Source organism: Bombina bombina, chromosome 1 (assembly GCF_027579735.1).
Source record: "Bombina bombina isolate aBomBom1 chromosome 1, aBomBom1.pri, whole genome shotgun sequence".
NCBI classification, from domain to species: Eukaryota; Metazoa; Chordata; class Amphibia; order Anura; family Bombinatoridae; genus Bombina; species Bombina bombina.
The window spans coordinates 595,353,784-595,368,918 of NC_069499.1; the positions used below are offsets into that span (position 1 = coordinate 595,353,784).

A 15,135-nucleotide genomic window follows, 5' to 3' on the forward strand; every position below is an offset into this window, starting at 1 on the left:
GTTGGCATTTATCATTGCACCAGCAGTTCTTGTGAACTGCTGGTGCAATGCCGCCCCCTGCAGATTCACAGCCAATTGGCCACTAGCAGGGGGTGTCAACCAACCCGATCATATTTGATCGGGTTGATTTCTGCCCACGGCCTCAGAGCAGGCGGACAAGTTATGGAGCAGCGGTCTTTAGACCGCTGCTTCATAACTTCTGTTTCCAGCAAGACTGAAGGCTCGCCTGAAACAAGGGGTATCAAGCTCCATATGGAGTTTGATAAATATGCCCCTAAGTGTCTGTATGTGGGAGAGGAACAATACAGAATATACTCACTGGGGCAGGTAAAATCCGGGCACTTTTTGTCTGTAACAATAAAAAATGAATTATTAAAGACAGAACTTCAAACATTGTTAAGCTGTCTGCTGTATCTCTACATTGTCCAGTACTTACCTTTGCAGATGTGAGCAGTCACATTCTCTAGGAAGCGGTCATCTAGCAGTTCTGCATAGCTGTCTCTTTGCAGAGACAATCCCTGTGTGTATGTCGTCCCCCCACAAGCAATCTCTTGCAGTTGATCTGGGTTTGGAGGGGACTGGAAGATGTCTCCCACGCCCAGAGAGACCACCTGGCAGGGAAAATGTGAGTTTAAGTTATAACAAGAGGGGGCACATTTGTGGAGTTCATCACTGTGGGAGTTTGTGGGAATACCAGCATTGATTAGAGCATTATTTTGTACTTTTATGTAACTAATGAAGTTAATGTATGACATGCAGTTAACAATTTCTTATCATTTTGAGTATATTTATAATGAACAATTTTAAACACCCAAACACATAGTTGCTTCCAAAAGTAAACATTCTAATGATTATATTTTTAATTAAGTTAAAGTTTTGTAGTTGCAAAGTTTAATTTGAGCTAATTTTGAATTATTAAACTAGGAAATGATGTAAGCTAAAGATGAAAAAATGTTTAACATTGATAAAATGCTTGGCAATCAGCCAAGATATGTCGAAAAAATCAGTCACGGCTCTTGAAATAAGAAAGCCCCCCCCCCAAAAAAATCATGTTTTTATGCCAGAAAAAGTGTTTTTTTGTTGGAATGGAATATCACTGTTTAAATATCTTTGTGAAAGTAATAATGAAATTAATGCAGCACAAAGCAGATGATAAAAACAACATATTACTTTTGCACGACTTTGAACGTGAAAACCCAAGGCGGGAGGTACTTCAGTTAGCACCATCAGGGATCTGCACCATGCTTTTATTAGCTGAAAACCTTATCTAAAGTATTGAAATATTGTGAGATGCCATTTCCTTCCTATCCCTGATTCACATAGAGCTATGAATTGGAGCCTATACTTAAAGTAAAGGACTAGTCTAGTCAAAAATAAACTTTCATGATTCAGATAGAGCATGCAATTTTAAACAACTTTCTAATTTACTCCTATTATCAATTTTTCTTTGTTCTCTTGGTATCTTTATTTTAAAAAACATGAATGTAGCATAGGAGCCGGCCCATTTTTGGTTCAGCGTCTAAATGTAGCCACCAATCAGCAAGCACTACTCAGGCTCTGAAACAAACATGGGCCGACTTCTAAAATTACATTCAAATAGTTACAAAAAGAACGAAGAAAAATTGATAATAGGAGTAAATTATAAAGTTGCTTAAAATTGCATGCTCTATGTGAATCATGAAAGTTTAATTTTGACTAGACTATTCCTTTAAAACATCAATTCAAATGGTATATTTAATGGTATGAAATTCTTCTCTAACCAGTTGTGAGTATGTGAGGAAGAAGATATAGACAGAATATAGAGGGTAATGGGTGAAGGAGATGTTTGAAGAGTTAGGACCAGAGGGTTATATGCTCACAGGCAGGGAGAGAAATCATTTAAAATCTTTATTTTTATTTTTAGCATTATATTATAAAGTACTGAAGAGATGTTTTAGATAATCTCGCAAGTCTAGAGGGGTTTAGATCATTGGGCCCACAGATAGCAATGAGAGAGTGGGGAAGGGGAAAAAGTTGATAAAAGCTAAAGAACAAGGGGGAGTGATTGAACAGAGTGGCAGTGAGAGTCAGGAATATGCTCACCTGGACGTTGCCTTCACACAGTGAGTTGAGTGGAGTCTTGTCCCTCAGGATGTCGGAGTGTCCGTCAGTTAGCACCAGAGCCACTCTCTTATCAGTCTTGAAGCGGCTCAAAATTTTATCCCTAGTGACAGCTAGAGCTTCTCCTGTCCATGTACCTCCTGCAATCCAGCCTAGATTCTTGACAGCCCTAAAAAACAAAGTGTGGAGATCAGGATTGCTGTATTGTGTCTGGGTCTATAGTATGCGTCAGTCAGTAACAGTCACTAATTGCCTTGGTCTTGGACTTGGACTCACATGAAATGCTAACACATGAAAGCTGACCCTTGTAGTAAATGTGTTAGTACTTACTCCTTTAACTGGCCTATAGACTGAATGTTTGCATCTCCCATGACAACAGATTCCTGGGTGTTCCCATGACTGTACTGTAGTACTCCAACACTGGAACCTCCGGTGTCAAACTGCCAGAAAAAGACAAAGAACACTGTAACTGACTCAAATATTAGGTAGGTAAAGAGACAGATTCAGAATAAGAAAGGAGAATTAGTATAAAATATATGAAATATTACAGTCTCTGATGTGGGGAGAAGCCTCACCTTGACATGTTCGTCTCGGCTCAATCGATCAATGACCTTGATAATGAATTCTTTTGAAATCTGAAAGTTGGAAAGTCCGATACTCTCAGAGCTATCAACCACGAACAGAATATCCACTGGACCACAAGTGCATTCTGGGGATACACAAAGCAAAGGGTAACGAAGACCCTGCTCTAAACCCCCTGTCATTCATCCTAACTGTACAGTATAACAAATGACTCTCCTGGTTGATCCTACCCCATGTCCTGTCTAACCTTATTAGATGAGTGGAGATGAGGTCAGAAATGTGTTACTATCAGAGCAAAATAAATTATTGATAATTAAGTACAAATTGCTGTTATTTACAAGTATTCTACTAGCTCCAAGAATAATAATGCCCCCCCCCCAAACTGCTTTGTTCCATTAGAGTTTCTCAGTACCTTAATTCTTGGTAGGCCATCCTCCAACTCTACCTTTCCTTATCTCACATTAATATGCCTTAGTCTAATAATCTAATATGACTGTATTGTCACCATGGGGCCTATTTAACAAAGGTCTGTCGGACCTGATCCGACAGTGCGGATCAGGTCCGTCAGACCTCGCTGAATCCGGAAAGCAATACGCTCTCCATTGTCAGCATTGCACCAGCAGCTCTTGTGAGCTGCTGGTGCAATGCCACCCCCAGCAGGGGGGTGTCAATCAACCCAATCGTACTTGATCGGATTGAATTGCGGCGATGTCTGTCCACCTGCTCAGAGCAGGTGGACAGGTTATGGAGCAGCGGTCTTTAGACCGCTGCTTCATAACTGGTGTTTCTGGCGAGCCTGCAGGCTCACCAGAAACACGGACCCTCAAGCTCCATCCGGAGCTTGATAAATGGGCCCCCATGTGTTTAAAAATATTGGTACTCAGTTTGTGGCAGTTTTTATTATGAAATGAACTATGAAACAAGCAACTTGAAAGAATAAATAGTTGCAAGAGGGGTTAGAGATGACTGCATATATAATGTGCCTAGAGCTGCAATAAAGCTAAATACACTGCTGCCCCCCCCCCCCCACATATATGGCATTTGGAATTTAGGAATGTGGATCCTTGAGTGTGTATTTTATTTACATTTAATGAAACCTTTGCCTCTTGTATAAGGAGGAGCAGTGCACTGTAGACATGTCATGATCAGATGATTTAGATGGGAATGGAGAACAACAATAATGAAGTGTAGGGAAAACAAATGGTGGGCCCCAGATTAAGAAAGGACATTTGTGGGACCAAAAGATGGAAGGAGACATGTAAGTCAAAGAATGGGAAATGCCAATAGGTACAGAAAAGGAAAGGATTGGTGGAGACTTGTAGGGTCTGGAGCTGGAAATATATACGTACCACAGCAAGCTGCAAGGAAAGAGAGAAATAATTAGAAACAAGAAACAATCTGATACCTGAACACTGGCAATTTCAAATAAAGTCTATACTGGTATGTTTAATAAGATCCGGTCTAAGTAAAGGTATCAAGATTCTTAGCAGGCTATGCCAACACTTCTACTTTCCAGTCTCCCTTATTTGATGTATATGCTGGTGTAGATAATGCTTCATGGAAATATATGTCTATTATCGTGTCTTATTTTAACTTGGGTTTAGTCCTGGATTATGCTAAACCATTCAATTAGAACAACTATATAAAAATATTTGGAACAACAGGGTATTTATAGTATCTATTTGTGTCTAGTTGTATTATAAATGTGCTCAGTTATAGCAATGTCAGACTATTTACTTATCTTCTCCCATTAGCCAGTTTTTCCATATCTACATCATAGATAGCCACAGTTGAAATTTTGATAGTGACATCTGTACAACAGTGATTTGAATGTAACAGCAGAAGAACAGCTGGGATTTAATATAAACAGGATCTTAAGGCAACCTAAAAATGTTTGTAGCAACTTATATTGAAACAAATAGCTGTTGACATGTGGTTGTGTTCCTTACTATATGGCTATTGCTATAATGTTTGGCTGTATTTGAATACCACACAACCACAATTGATAAAAACAGAGTTGCCGCTATGTAGCAGTAATTTTGCTATGGATTGTGTCTAGAGCTACGCCCCAATGTCCAGTGTGTTCTCACTGTACAGATTTCAAAGAAAGAGTGTATTTGAGGATAGGATGAGATGATAAAAACCCTAACTTGGCTTGTTCGGTTTTCAACAATATAAGTATTCCATCTGATTTACTCTCATCGTTTTGAGGTTTGATGGTTTATGAATTCATATTTAAAGGGAGGTTAAACATTAGGATATCGTAACATTTTTGAATATGTCTAGTTAAAACTTACTTTCTTACGGCTAGATTTGGAGTTTTGTCGGTAACGACCCAAAAATCTAATGCTGGCTTTTTTCTGGCCGCACCATAAAAATAACTCTGGTATTGAGAGTCCACATAAAGGCTGCGTTAGGCTCCAAAAAAGGAGCGTAGAGCATTTTTAACGCAGCTTCAACTCTCAATACCAGAGTTGCTTACTCAAGCGGCCAGCCTCAAAAACGTGCTCGTGCACGATTCCCCCATAGAAAACAATGGGGCTGTTTGAGCTGAAAAAAAACCTAACACCTGCAAAAAAGCCGTGTTCAGCTCCTAACGCAGCCCCATTGTTTGCTATGCGTAAACACTTCCTAAGTCTGCACCTAACACCCTAACATGTACCCCGAGTCTAAACACCCCTAACCTTACACTTATTAACCCCTAATCTGCCGCCCCCGCTATCGCTGACACCTGCATTTTATTTTTAACCCCTAATCTGCCGCTCCGTAAACCGCCGCTACTTACATTATCCTTATGTACCCCTAATCTGCTGCCCCTAACACCGCCGACCCCTATATTATATTTATTAACCCCTAATCTGCCCCCCACAACGTCACCTCCACCTGCCTACACTTATTAACCCCTAATCTGCCGACCGGACCGCACCGCTATTATTATAAAGTTATTAACCCCTAATCCGCCTCACTAACCCTATAATAAATAGTATTAACCCCTAATCTGCCCTCCCTAACATCGCCGACACCTAACTTCAATTATTAACCCCTAATCTGCCGACCGGAGCTCACCACTATTCTAATAAATGGATTAACCCCTAAAGCTAAGTCTAACCCTAACACTAACACCCCCCTAAATTAAATATAATTTTAATCTAACGAAATAAATTAACTCTTATTAAATAAATTATTCCTATTTAAAGCTAAATACTTACCTGTAAAATAAATCCTAATATAGCTACAATATAAATTATAATTACATTGTAGCTATTTTAGGATTAATATTTATTTTACAGGCAACTTTGTAATTATTTTAACCATGTACAATAGCTATTAAATAGTTAAGAACTATTTAATAGTTACCTAGTTAAAATAATTACAAAATTACCTGTAAAATAAATCCTAACCTAAGTTACAATTAAACCTAACACTATACTATCATTAAATTAATTAAATAAAATACCTACAATTACCTACAATTAAACCTAACACTACACTATCAATACATTAATTAAATACAATATCTACAAATAACTACAATGAAATAAACTAAATAAAGTACAAAAAATAAAAAAGAACTAAGTTACAAAAAATAAAAAAATATCTACAAACATAAGAAAAATATTACAACAATTTTAGACTAATTACACCTACTCTAAGCCCCCTAATAAAACAACAAAGCCCCCCAAAATAAAAAATGCCCTACCCTATTCTAAATTACTAAAGTTAAAAGCTCTTTTACCTTACCAGCCCTGAACAGGGCCCTTTGCGGGGCATGCCCCAAGAAGTTCAGCTCTTTTGTCTGTAAAAAAAAACATACAATACCCCCCCAACATTACAACCCACCACCCACATACCCCTAATCTAACCCAAACCCCCTTAAATAAACCTAACACTAAGCCCCTGAAGATTATCCTACCTTGTCTTCACCTCACCAGGTATCACCGATCCGTCCTGGCTCCAAAATCTTCATCCAACCCAAGCGGGGGTTGGCGATCCATCATCCGGTGGCTGAAGAGGTCCAGAAGAGGCTCCAAAGTCTTCATCCTATCCGGGAAGAAGAGGCGATCCGGACCGGCAACCATCTTGATCCAAGCGGCATCTTCTATCTTCATCCGATGACGACCGGCTCCATCCTGAAGACCTCCACCGCGGACCCATCTTCTTCCGGCGACGTCCAACTGAAGAATGACGGTTCCTTTAAGGGATGTCATCCAAGATGGCGTCCCTCGAATTCCGATTGGCTGATAGGATTCTATCAGCCAATCGGAATTAAGGTAGGAATATTCTGATTGGCTGATGGAATCAGCCAATCAGAATCAAGTTCAATCCGATTCCTACCTTAATTCCGATTGGCTGATAGAATCCTATCAGCCAATCGGAATTCGAGGGACGCCATCTTGGATGACATCCCTTAAAGGAACCGTCATTCTTCAGTTGGACGTCGCCGGAAGAAGATGGGTCCGCGGTGGAGGTCTTCAGGATGGAGCCGGTCGTCATCGGATGAAGATAGAAGATGCCGCTTGGATCAAGATGGTTGCCGGTCCGGATTGCCTCTTCTTCCCGGATAGGATGAAGACTTTGGAGCCTCTTCTGGACCTCTTCAGCCACCGGATGATGGATCGCCAACCCCCGCTTGGGTTGGATGAAGATTTTGGAGCCAGGACGGATCGGTGATACCTGGTGAGGTGAAGACAAGGTAGGATGATCTTCAGGGGCTTAGTGTTAGGTTTATTTAAGGGGGGTTTGGGTTAGATTAGGGGTATGTGGGTGGTGGGTTGTAATGTTGGGGGGGGGTATTGTATGTTTTTTTTTACAGGCAAAAGAGCTGAACTTTTTGGGGCATGCCCCGCAAAGGGCCCTGTTCAGGGCTGGTAAGGTAAAAGAGCTTTTAACTTTAGTAATTTAGAATAGGGTAGGGCATTTTTTATTTTGGGGGGCTTTGTTATTTTATTAGGGGGCTTAGAGTAGGTGTAATTAGTTTAAAATTGTTGTAATATTTTTCTTATGTTTGTAGATATTTTTTTATTTTTTGTAACTTAGTTCTTTTTTATTTTTTGTACTTTAGTTAGTTTATTTCATTGTAGTTATTTGTAGATATTGTATTTAATTAATGTATTGATAGTGTAGTGTTAGGTTTAATTGTAGGTAATTGTAGGTATTTTATTTAATTAATTTAATGATAGTATAGTGTTAGGTTTAATTGTAACTTAGGTTAGGATTTATTTTACAGGTAATTTTGTAATTATTTTAACTAGGTAACTATTAAATAGTTCTTAACTATTTAATAGCTATTGTACCTGGTTAAAATAATTACAAAGTTGCCTGTAAAATAAATATTAATCCTAAAATAGCTACAATGTAATTATTTGTTATATTGTAGCTATATTAGGGTTTATTTTACAGGTAAGTATTTAGCTTTAAATAGGAATAATTTATTTAATAAGAGTTAATTAATTTCGTTAGATTAAAATTATATTTAATTTAGGGGGGTGTTAGTGTTAGGGTTAGACTTAGCTTTAGGGGTAATCCATTTATTAGAATAGAGGTGAGCTCCGGTCGGCAGATTAGGGGTTAATAATTGAAGTTAGGTGTCGGCGATGTTAGGGAGGGCAGATTAGGGGTTAATACTATTTATTATAGGGTTAGTGAGGCGGATTAGGGGTTAATAACTTTATAATAGTAGCGGTGCGGTCCGCTCGGCAGATTAGGGGTTAATAAGTATAGGCAGGTGGAGGCGACGTTGAGGGGGGCAGATTAGGGGTTAATAAATATAATATAGGGGTCGGCGGTGTTAGGGGCAGCAGATTAGGGGTACATAGCTATAATGTAGGTGGCGGCGCTTTGCGGTCGGCAGATTAGGGGTTAATTATTGTAGGTAGCTGGCGGCGACGTTGTGGGGGGCAGATTAGGGGTTAATAAATATAATACAGGGGTCGGCAGTGTTAGGGGCAGCAGATTAGGGGTACATAAGTATAACGTAGGTGGCGGTCGGCAGATTAGGGGTTAAAAAAATTTAATCGAGTGGCGGCGATGTGGGGGGGCCTCGGTTTAGGGGTACATAGGTAGTTTATGGGTGTTAGTGTACTTTAGAGTACAGTAGTTAAGAGCTTTATGAACCGGCGTTAGCCCAGAAAGCTCTTAACTACTGACTTTCTTCCTGCGGCTGGAGTTTTGTCGTTAGATGTCTAACGCTCACTTCAGACACGACTCTAAATACCGGAGTTAGAAAGATCCCATTGAAAAGATAGGATACGCAATTGACGTAAGGGGATCTGCGGTATGGAAAAGTCGCGGCTGAAAAGTGAGCGTTAGACCCTATTTTGAGTGACTCCAAATACCGGAGTTAGCCTAAAACCAGTGTTAGGAGCCTCTAACGCTGGTTTTCACGGCTAACGCCAAACTCCAAATCTAGGCCTTAATTTTGTTCCCTTTTTCTTTAATTTAACTCAGAAATTGTTGGTTTTCAAAGTTACACTGAGAATCTATAAAGTAATGGGTGCTGCCATGTTTGAACCTATGAACAAATCACTCAATCTTATATTAAACAAACATAAATCTGTGCCAATAGGGGCACCTACAAAAAGGTAGGAAAAATATAAATTGTGTATACAAAAAATATAAGTCCAGTCCAAATAAATGGTATATACAGCAAATGAAAATTGTGGATACTCAGGCAGCTCTTCTCAGGTGTCAGGCCATCTACCATAAAAATCATAAGAAATAAATCAGAGAAGGTGCCTAACAGCGTAATACAGCAAGTGACACACTTTAAGTAAAGCGAGAAATAAACTCACATTTGGTGAAGCAAACAGAGTGCAGTATAAGCAGACCGGATCTCTAGTCACCCAGTAGATGGCTTAGATACACAATCAATATATATGTGCAGTATATAGTAAAGTGCTGTGAATCCAAATGAAGGACTTAAAGTGTGTGATTTGCTGTATTACGCTATAAGGCGCCTTTTCTAATTTATTTTTTATGTTTGAACCTAGGTTTTCTACTTATCTCTCTCTGGCTGAGAACAATTATGCAAACAAGGCTGTGTGGAAACCCTGTTTGACAATTACTTTATCAGTCTTATATTTCTTGTTTGCTGTCTATTTTATTGCCTGATTTATATCTGTCTATAATTATTCTCCCTAGAAAAGATAAATAGAAAATCTAGGTTCGAACTTTACTTTATAAAAACTAAAGTACTTTAAAGAAGCTAAATCTTTACACTTATATCTTCAAAATTTAAACAATTAGCATTGGGGTAAAATTCCCATCAAATTAACCATGTTTTTGGCTATTTTCCTGTTCCAACATGATTGTGCCCATGTGCACAAAGCAAGATCCATAAACACATGGTTTGAGGAGCTTGGTGTGGAGGAACTGGAGTGGCCTGCAGAGAGCCTTGACCTCAAGAGTTGAGGATGAATGGCCAGACAGTTGGTGAGAGGACAGACAGAGAGAGAGGAAAGAGAAAGAGGAAATAGAAAGATGAAAGAGAAAGAGGAGAGAGGGAGGAGGGAAAGAGGAGAGAGGGAGGAGAGAGAAGATAGAGAATAGAAAGGAGAAAGAAAGGGAGGACAGAGAAAGAGAAGAGAGAGGAGGAGGAGAAATAGAGAGAGGGGATAGAGAGAGAGAGGGGTAAGAGAGAGAGAAAGAGAGGAAGAAAACTGTAAAGAGAGAAGAAAATGCTGGACCAGCAAGTTGAGGATGAGTGGCCAGACACTTGGAGAGAGAGGCTGGATAGCTTGGAGAGCAGTTACATTTTTTTTAGTTTCAGTTTTTGCTGATCGGCAGCCATTATTGTTTGTGTGGGGAAATGGAGATCAAATATGGAGGGACTTATAAACTTTGATGTGTTTGACTAAAAATAAGATTGGAACAAGTATTTCTGAAAAATTGGAAAAAAAAGTAATAACTATAAAAAAAATACAGTCTGGAAATTGCCAGAACAAAAGACAAGTTTGACATGCCAGCCAGGAGCGTGCAGGTGTCTTGCTCCTGAGCCTACCTTAGTATTTCAACCAGGGAGATAAACATAATAGTCACACAGACTGTTTGTTGTTAAAACACCGAACCGTTTCACACACGCTGTGTGTTTAAAGATTCCCAACACCTACCAAGCTGACCAATTGGGACTGCAGACGTATCTACAACACACACATTCTGTGTGCAGAGGAATTCCTTTTACTGCATCATTCGATTGGGACCGCCGACGTACCTACAATACACACATCCTGTGTGCAACGAAATCCTCTTCACTTCAGCATTCACGATACCCATCTGAGGTGGATCTTGTACAGGATAGACCCCCAGTGTACTGACTGCTGTCAAAGGTCAGCCTGCCCGTATGCACTACTTGTGAGTGCCAACTCTTTTGTGAGTACCTTTCCAATGTTACTGTCATTGTTTTGTTCCTGATTCGCTAGTACGATATTGCACTATTAGGCGCTCTCTCTTTCCTGTCTCCACAATAATCATGACACATAGCTTGGATGTGTAAAACTATTTTAGCACAATAATTTCTCTCAGGTAATACATTTCTATTAGGGCTTGCCTAAAATTATTCATGTCAGTTAACGCATCACTTCCATTAAGGTAGTGGCATTTATTTCTTTGCTATATACGTCCCATATTTAATTGTACATATTGGACTTAATAGAAATACATATGCAGATACATACAAATACTCATACACCTTGACCTTCTCCCTTCCCACCCCTTGCATATTTACTGTACAGACTGACAGTCTTTCTCACTTGTTAATGCAAAAAACATCAAATAGGCAGCCTCCTATTTTTCAGAGTATATTTTTGTATTAGGTTAGTAGTGAGTTTGTACGGATAAGTAGCATCCGTCTCTAGCTTTTAAAAATTATTTAATTTATAAAAGAGGCATACTCACAGCACATTCTCATTATAATGTCCAGAATTTCACATTCCTGAGTAATAGAGAAAATATGTTTAAGTCCTTAAATCTAGCGCAAATGCAAAATATGACACATTAAACAAAGCCAAATTTCATAGTATGGCGTTGTCAGACCCCTATAAAACATTCATAGTGAGTCATATGGAAAATGTACATCATGTCACAGAGCTTAAATGTCTTTATGCCAGCAAGTGACTTTGGGAGTGGTTACATACTCATCACCTATAAACTAATGGAAGGATCCCACACCCTAAAAACCTCAGTAGGAAACAAGTCACAGTGTCAAAATCTAATTTTATAAAAGGACATACACTATGCAAGAATAATTTTTAACTCACATCAGGGCCAGGTGGTCCTGGAGGTCCTTGGGGTCCCTGCAGAAAAGAAAAAAGAACCATGACAATCTGGACGGAATGATACAGATTAAGGAGGCTATAAGTAACAGATAAAACACATATATAATTTGTAATACACTGGCTATAGCCATAAGGGGTTATCAGTGTTCCACAGCTATGAAGCAGGAACCTTCACCAGTAGAAAGACTAGATACTGAGGAAGTCCATGTACAGAACATCAGGAACAGTGGCTACACCTGATATACTGAGCACAACCAATAGCTATCCTGTTTTGAGAGCCAGCAAGGACAAAAGTGAGAAAGTCAAAGTTCATAATAACAGTAGAAACTTTACCATCACTTATGTCCTTATAGACAAATTTAGTATATGAAAAAAATAAACAAACATAGACATTAAAGTAACCTGCCCCATCCAAGTTACCCAGAAAGTCCATTAAATCTCTCAGATTTTTATAAAAAATCTCCAAGTATAGTGGAATCAGCTATATATAGGGATACACACCAGTGGTCCTTCTTGGCCCCTATAGCCCTTTGCTCCCTTGGCACCTCCGGGCCCTGGAACATTGTTCTGAAAGAGAAAATATTACTCAAATGACTGGTCCATAATCATACATTTTACTAACAAAACAAATATATGCAGAAACATTTGTTTCTATCCAAGGTACATAATTTTGCTGACATTTTACTGAACAAAGACCAACCAAAAAATGGAAGGAAATATTTTTCCTTTACTTATAGTTTATTATCTGTGAAATATATTTAATGTTTATCAGTTGTTGAGGTCAGTTGTATGTTGAGGTCACAAAAAGGTTATCCTTTTTTGTGACCTCATGCTTTACAAACTATCACATTAATTCTTACCTTACTTAATTAAAGGGACATAATACTCATATGCTAAATCATTTGAAACTGATGCAGTATAACTGTAAAAAGCTGACAGGAAAATATCACCTGAGCATCTCTATGTAAAAAAGGAAGATATTTTACCTCACAATTTCCTCAGCTCAGCAGAGTAAGTTCTGTGTAAAAAGTTATAATTCAGCTGCAGCCCAGCTGCAGGTAAAAAATTTTTTTTAAAAAATGAAGAAATGAACAGCAGCCAATCAGCATCAACAGTGCTGAGGTCATGAACTCTTTTACTGTGATCTCATGAGATTTGACTTAACTCTCATGAGATTTCGTTGTAAACCTCCTTACACTGAATAGGGAAATAACATGAGAGTGCACGAGGCTCATCCCTTCGGCTGTCCCGGAACAGACATACTGATATGCTGCTTAGAAGTCCTTTACAATGGGATGTGGCTACTGAGGAACTTTTGAGGTAAAATATCTTTCTTTTTTACATAGAGATGTTCAGGTGATATTTTCTAGTCAGCTTTTTACAGCTATGCTGCATCATTTTCAAGTGTTTAAACATTTGGGTATTATGGCCCTTTAAAGGGAAAATCCAATTTAAACATTTATGACTCAGATAGAGCATGTAATTCTGAACATCCTTTTCTATTTACTTAAATTATCAAATACTTTTCTCTCTTTCAATCTTGGAAATTTGTTTAAAATGACATGTTCTATCCAATCCGTAAGTTTAATTTTGACTTTACTGTCCCCTTCCCCTTTAACATGCAGTAATTATAGGCCCATATCTCCTTTCATTTCCTCAGCTGTTGTGAACTGTTTACAATTCTAAAATCACAAAATCCCTCCCACTAATAGGAATTCCTCCACTGGATTTCCATCAAGGAAATACATAATTTAACTATAACATACAAAGCCTTCACCATATCTTTGCCTGCAGATATTCTCCCAGCCTCTCTTCTATCTCACTACTTCTCCACATTTGTGTTTACATAACATTTGTAGAACTGTACCTGTTTTGTTGCCTCATTTTGTGAAATTAGCCTCAAGGTTTCAGGGGTTTTAGCATTTCTTAAAGACACATATGTTCAGGGATGCAAATAACCTACAGTAATCAGTTCTCTGAACTTCTTTCCTCATATCCCTCATCTTCTCTCTAATAGTTTATCATGCACTTTTGCTAGTTCACAAGCACACCTCTATAAAGGTGATATACATAATATGGTAACTCTAAAGCAGGCCTACGCCCCTTTATCTTTTGGGGATCTGGACTTTGTTTTTACCCTCTGAATATGGACCAGACCTCATGGAACTGTGAAATATGTTATGATGAATATGTGATAAGTATTCTGGAATTGTGTGTAGAGTCGTAGAACTTGTTGGTATTTGTGGGTGATGCAGCCTTCTGCAGATGTTGATACTCTCAATGTCACCATCGAATACTTTTACAGTATATGCAGGTTTCCAAATCTTTGTACAACTCCTACCCATTTATATACAAAAGATAGTAACAAAATATTACTGATATCTTGGTCTTATGGTGCGTGATAAACTATGATATCGTGTGTGGAATACAGGGAAGCCTCATTTAATTAATCCCTTGACTATCAAAGAGGACTTCAATACATTCTATATAATGGGCTACAGCTCTCTGACACTCAAAGAGTTATAATGTTGGTTTATTCTGCAAAAAGATTAAAGGGACAGTAAAGAAAAAAATAACTTTCATGATTCAGACAGAGCATGCAGTTGTAAACACTTTCCATTTTACTTATTTATCTAATTTTTGTTCATTCTTTTTGCATTCTTTGTCGAAAAGGATACCTAAGCAGGACCAACAATGCACCACTAGGAACTAAACGGCTGATAAAATGGCTGGAGGGTCGAGAAACGTAGCGATATCAGCACTTAATATGGCCTAGATTTGGAGTTTGGCGGTAGCCGTGAAAACCAGCGTTAGAGGCTCCTAACGCTGGTTTTAGGCTACTGCCGGTATTTGGAGTCAGTCAAAAAAGGGTCTAACGCTCACTTTTCAGCCGCGACTTTTCCATACCGCAGATCCCCTTACGTCAATTGCGTATCCTATCTTTTCAATGGGATCTTTCTAACTCCGGTATTTAGAGTCGTGGCTGAAGTGAGCGTTAGAATTCTAACGACAAAACTCCAGCCGCAGAAAAAAGTCAGTAGTTAAGAGCTTTCTGGGCTAACGCCGGTTCATAAAGCTCTTAACTACTGTGCTCTAAAGTACACTAACACCAATAAACTACCTATGTACCCCTAAACCGAGGTCCCCCCACATCGCCGCCACTCGATTACATTTTTTTAAC

The 15,135-nt window shown here is 38.8% G+C and overlaps 1 protein-coding gene across 1 annotated transcript in view; it reads right to left on the minus strand.

Moving 5' to 3' along the window:
• COL6A1 (collagen type VI alpha 1 chain) overlaps positions 1-15,135 on the minus strand; it is a 71,846-nt gene that overhangs the window by 3,315 nt on the left and 53,396 nt on the right. Inside the window, exons 26-34 of the mRNA XM_053698901.1 lie at positions 12,456-12,521; positions 11,937-11,972; positions 11,575-11,611; positions 4,032-4,040; positions 2,676-2,809; positions 2,431-2,540; positions 2,083-2,269; positions 437-611; positions 320-349 (exon numbers count right to left, since the gene is read on the minus strand). Coding sequence (XP_053554876.1) covers positions 320-349; positions 437-611; positions 2,083-2,269; positions 2,431-2,540; positions 2,676-2,809; positions 4,032-4,040; positions 11,575-11,611; positions 11,937-11,972; positions 12,456-12,521 — 784 coding nt within the window. The remainder of the gene's footprint in view (positions 1-319; positions 350-436; positions 612-2,082; positions 2,270-2,430; positions 2,541-2,675; positions 2,810-4,031; positions 4,041-11,574; positions 11,612-11,936; positions 11,973-12,455; positions 12,522-15,135) is intronic.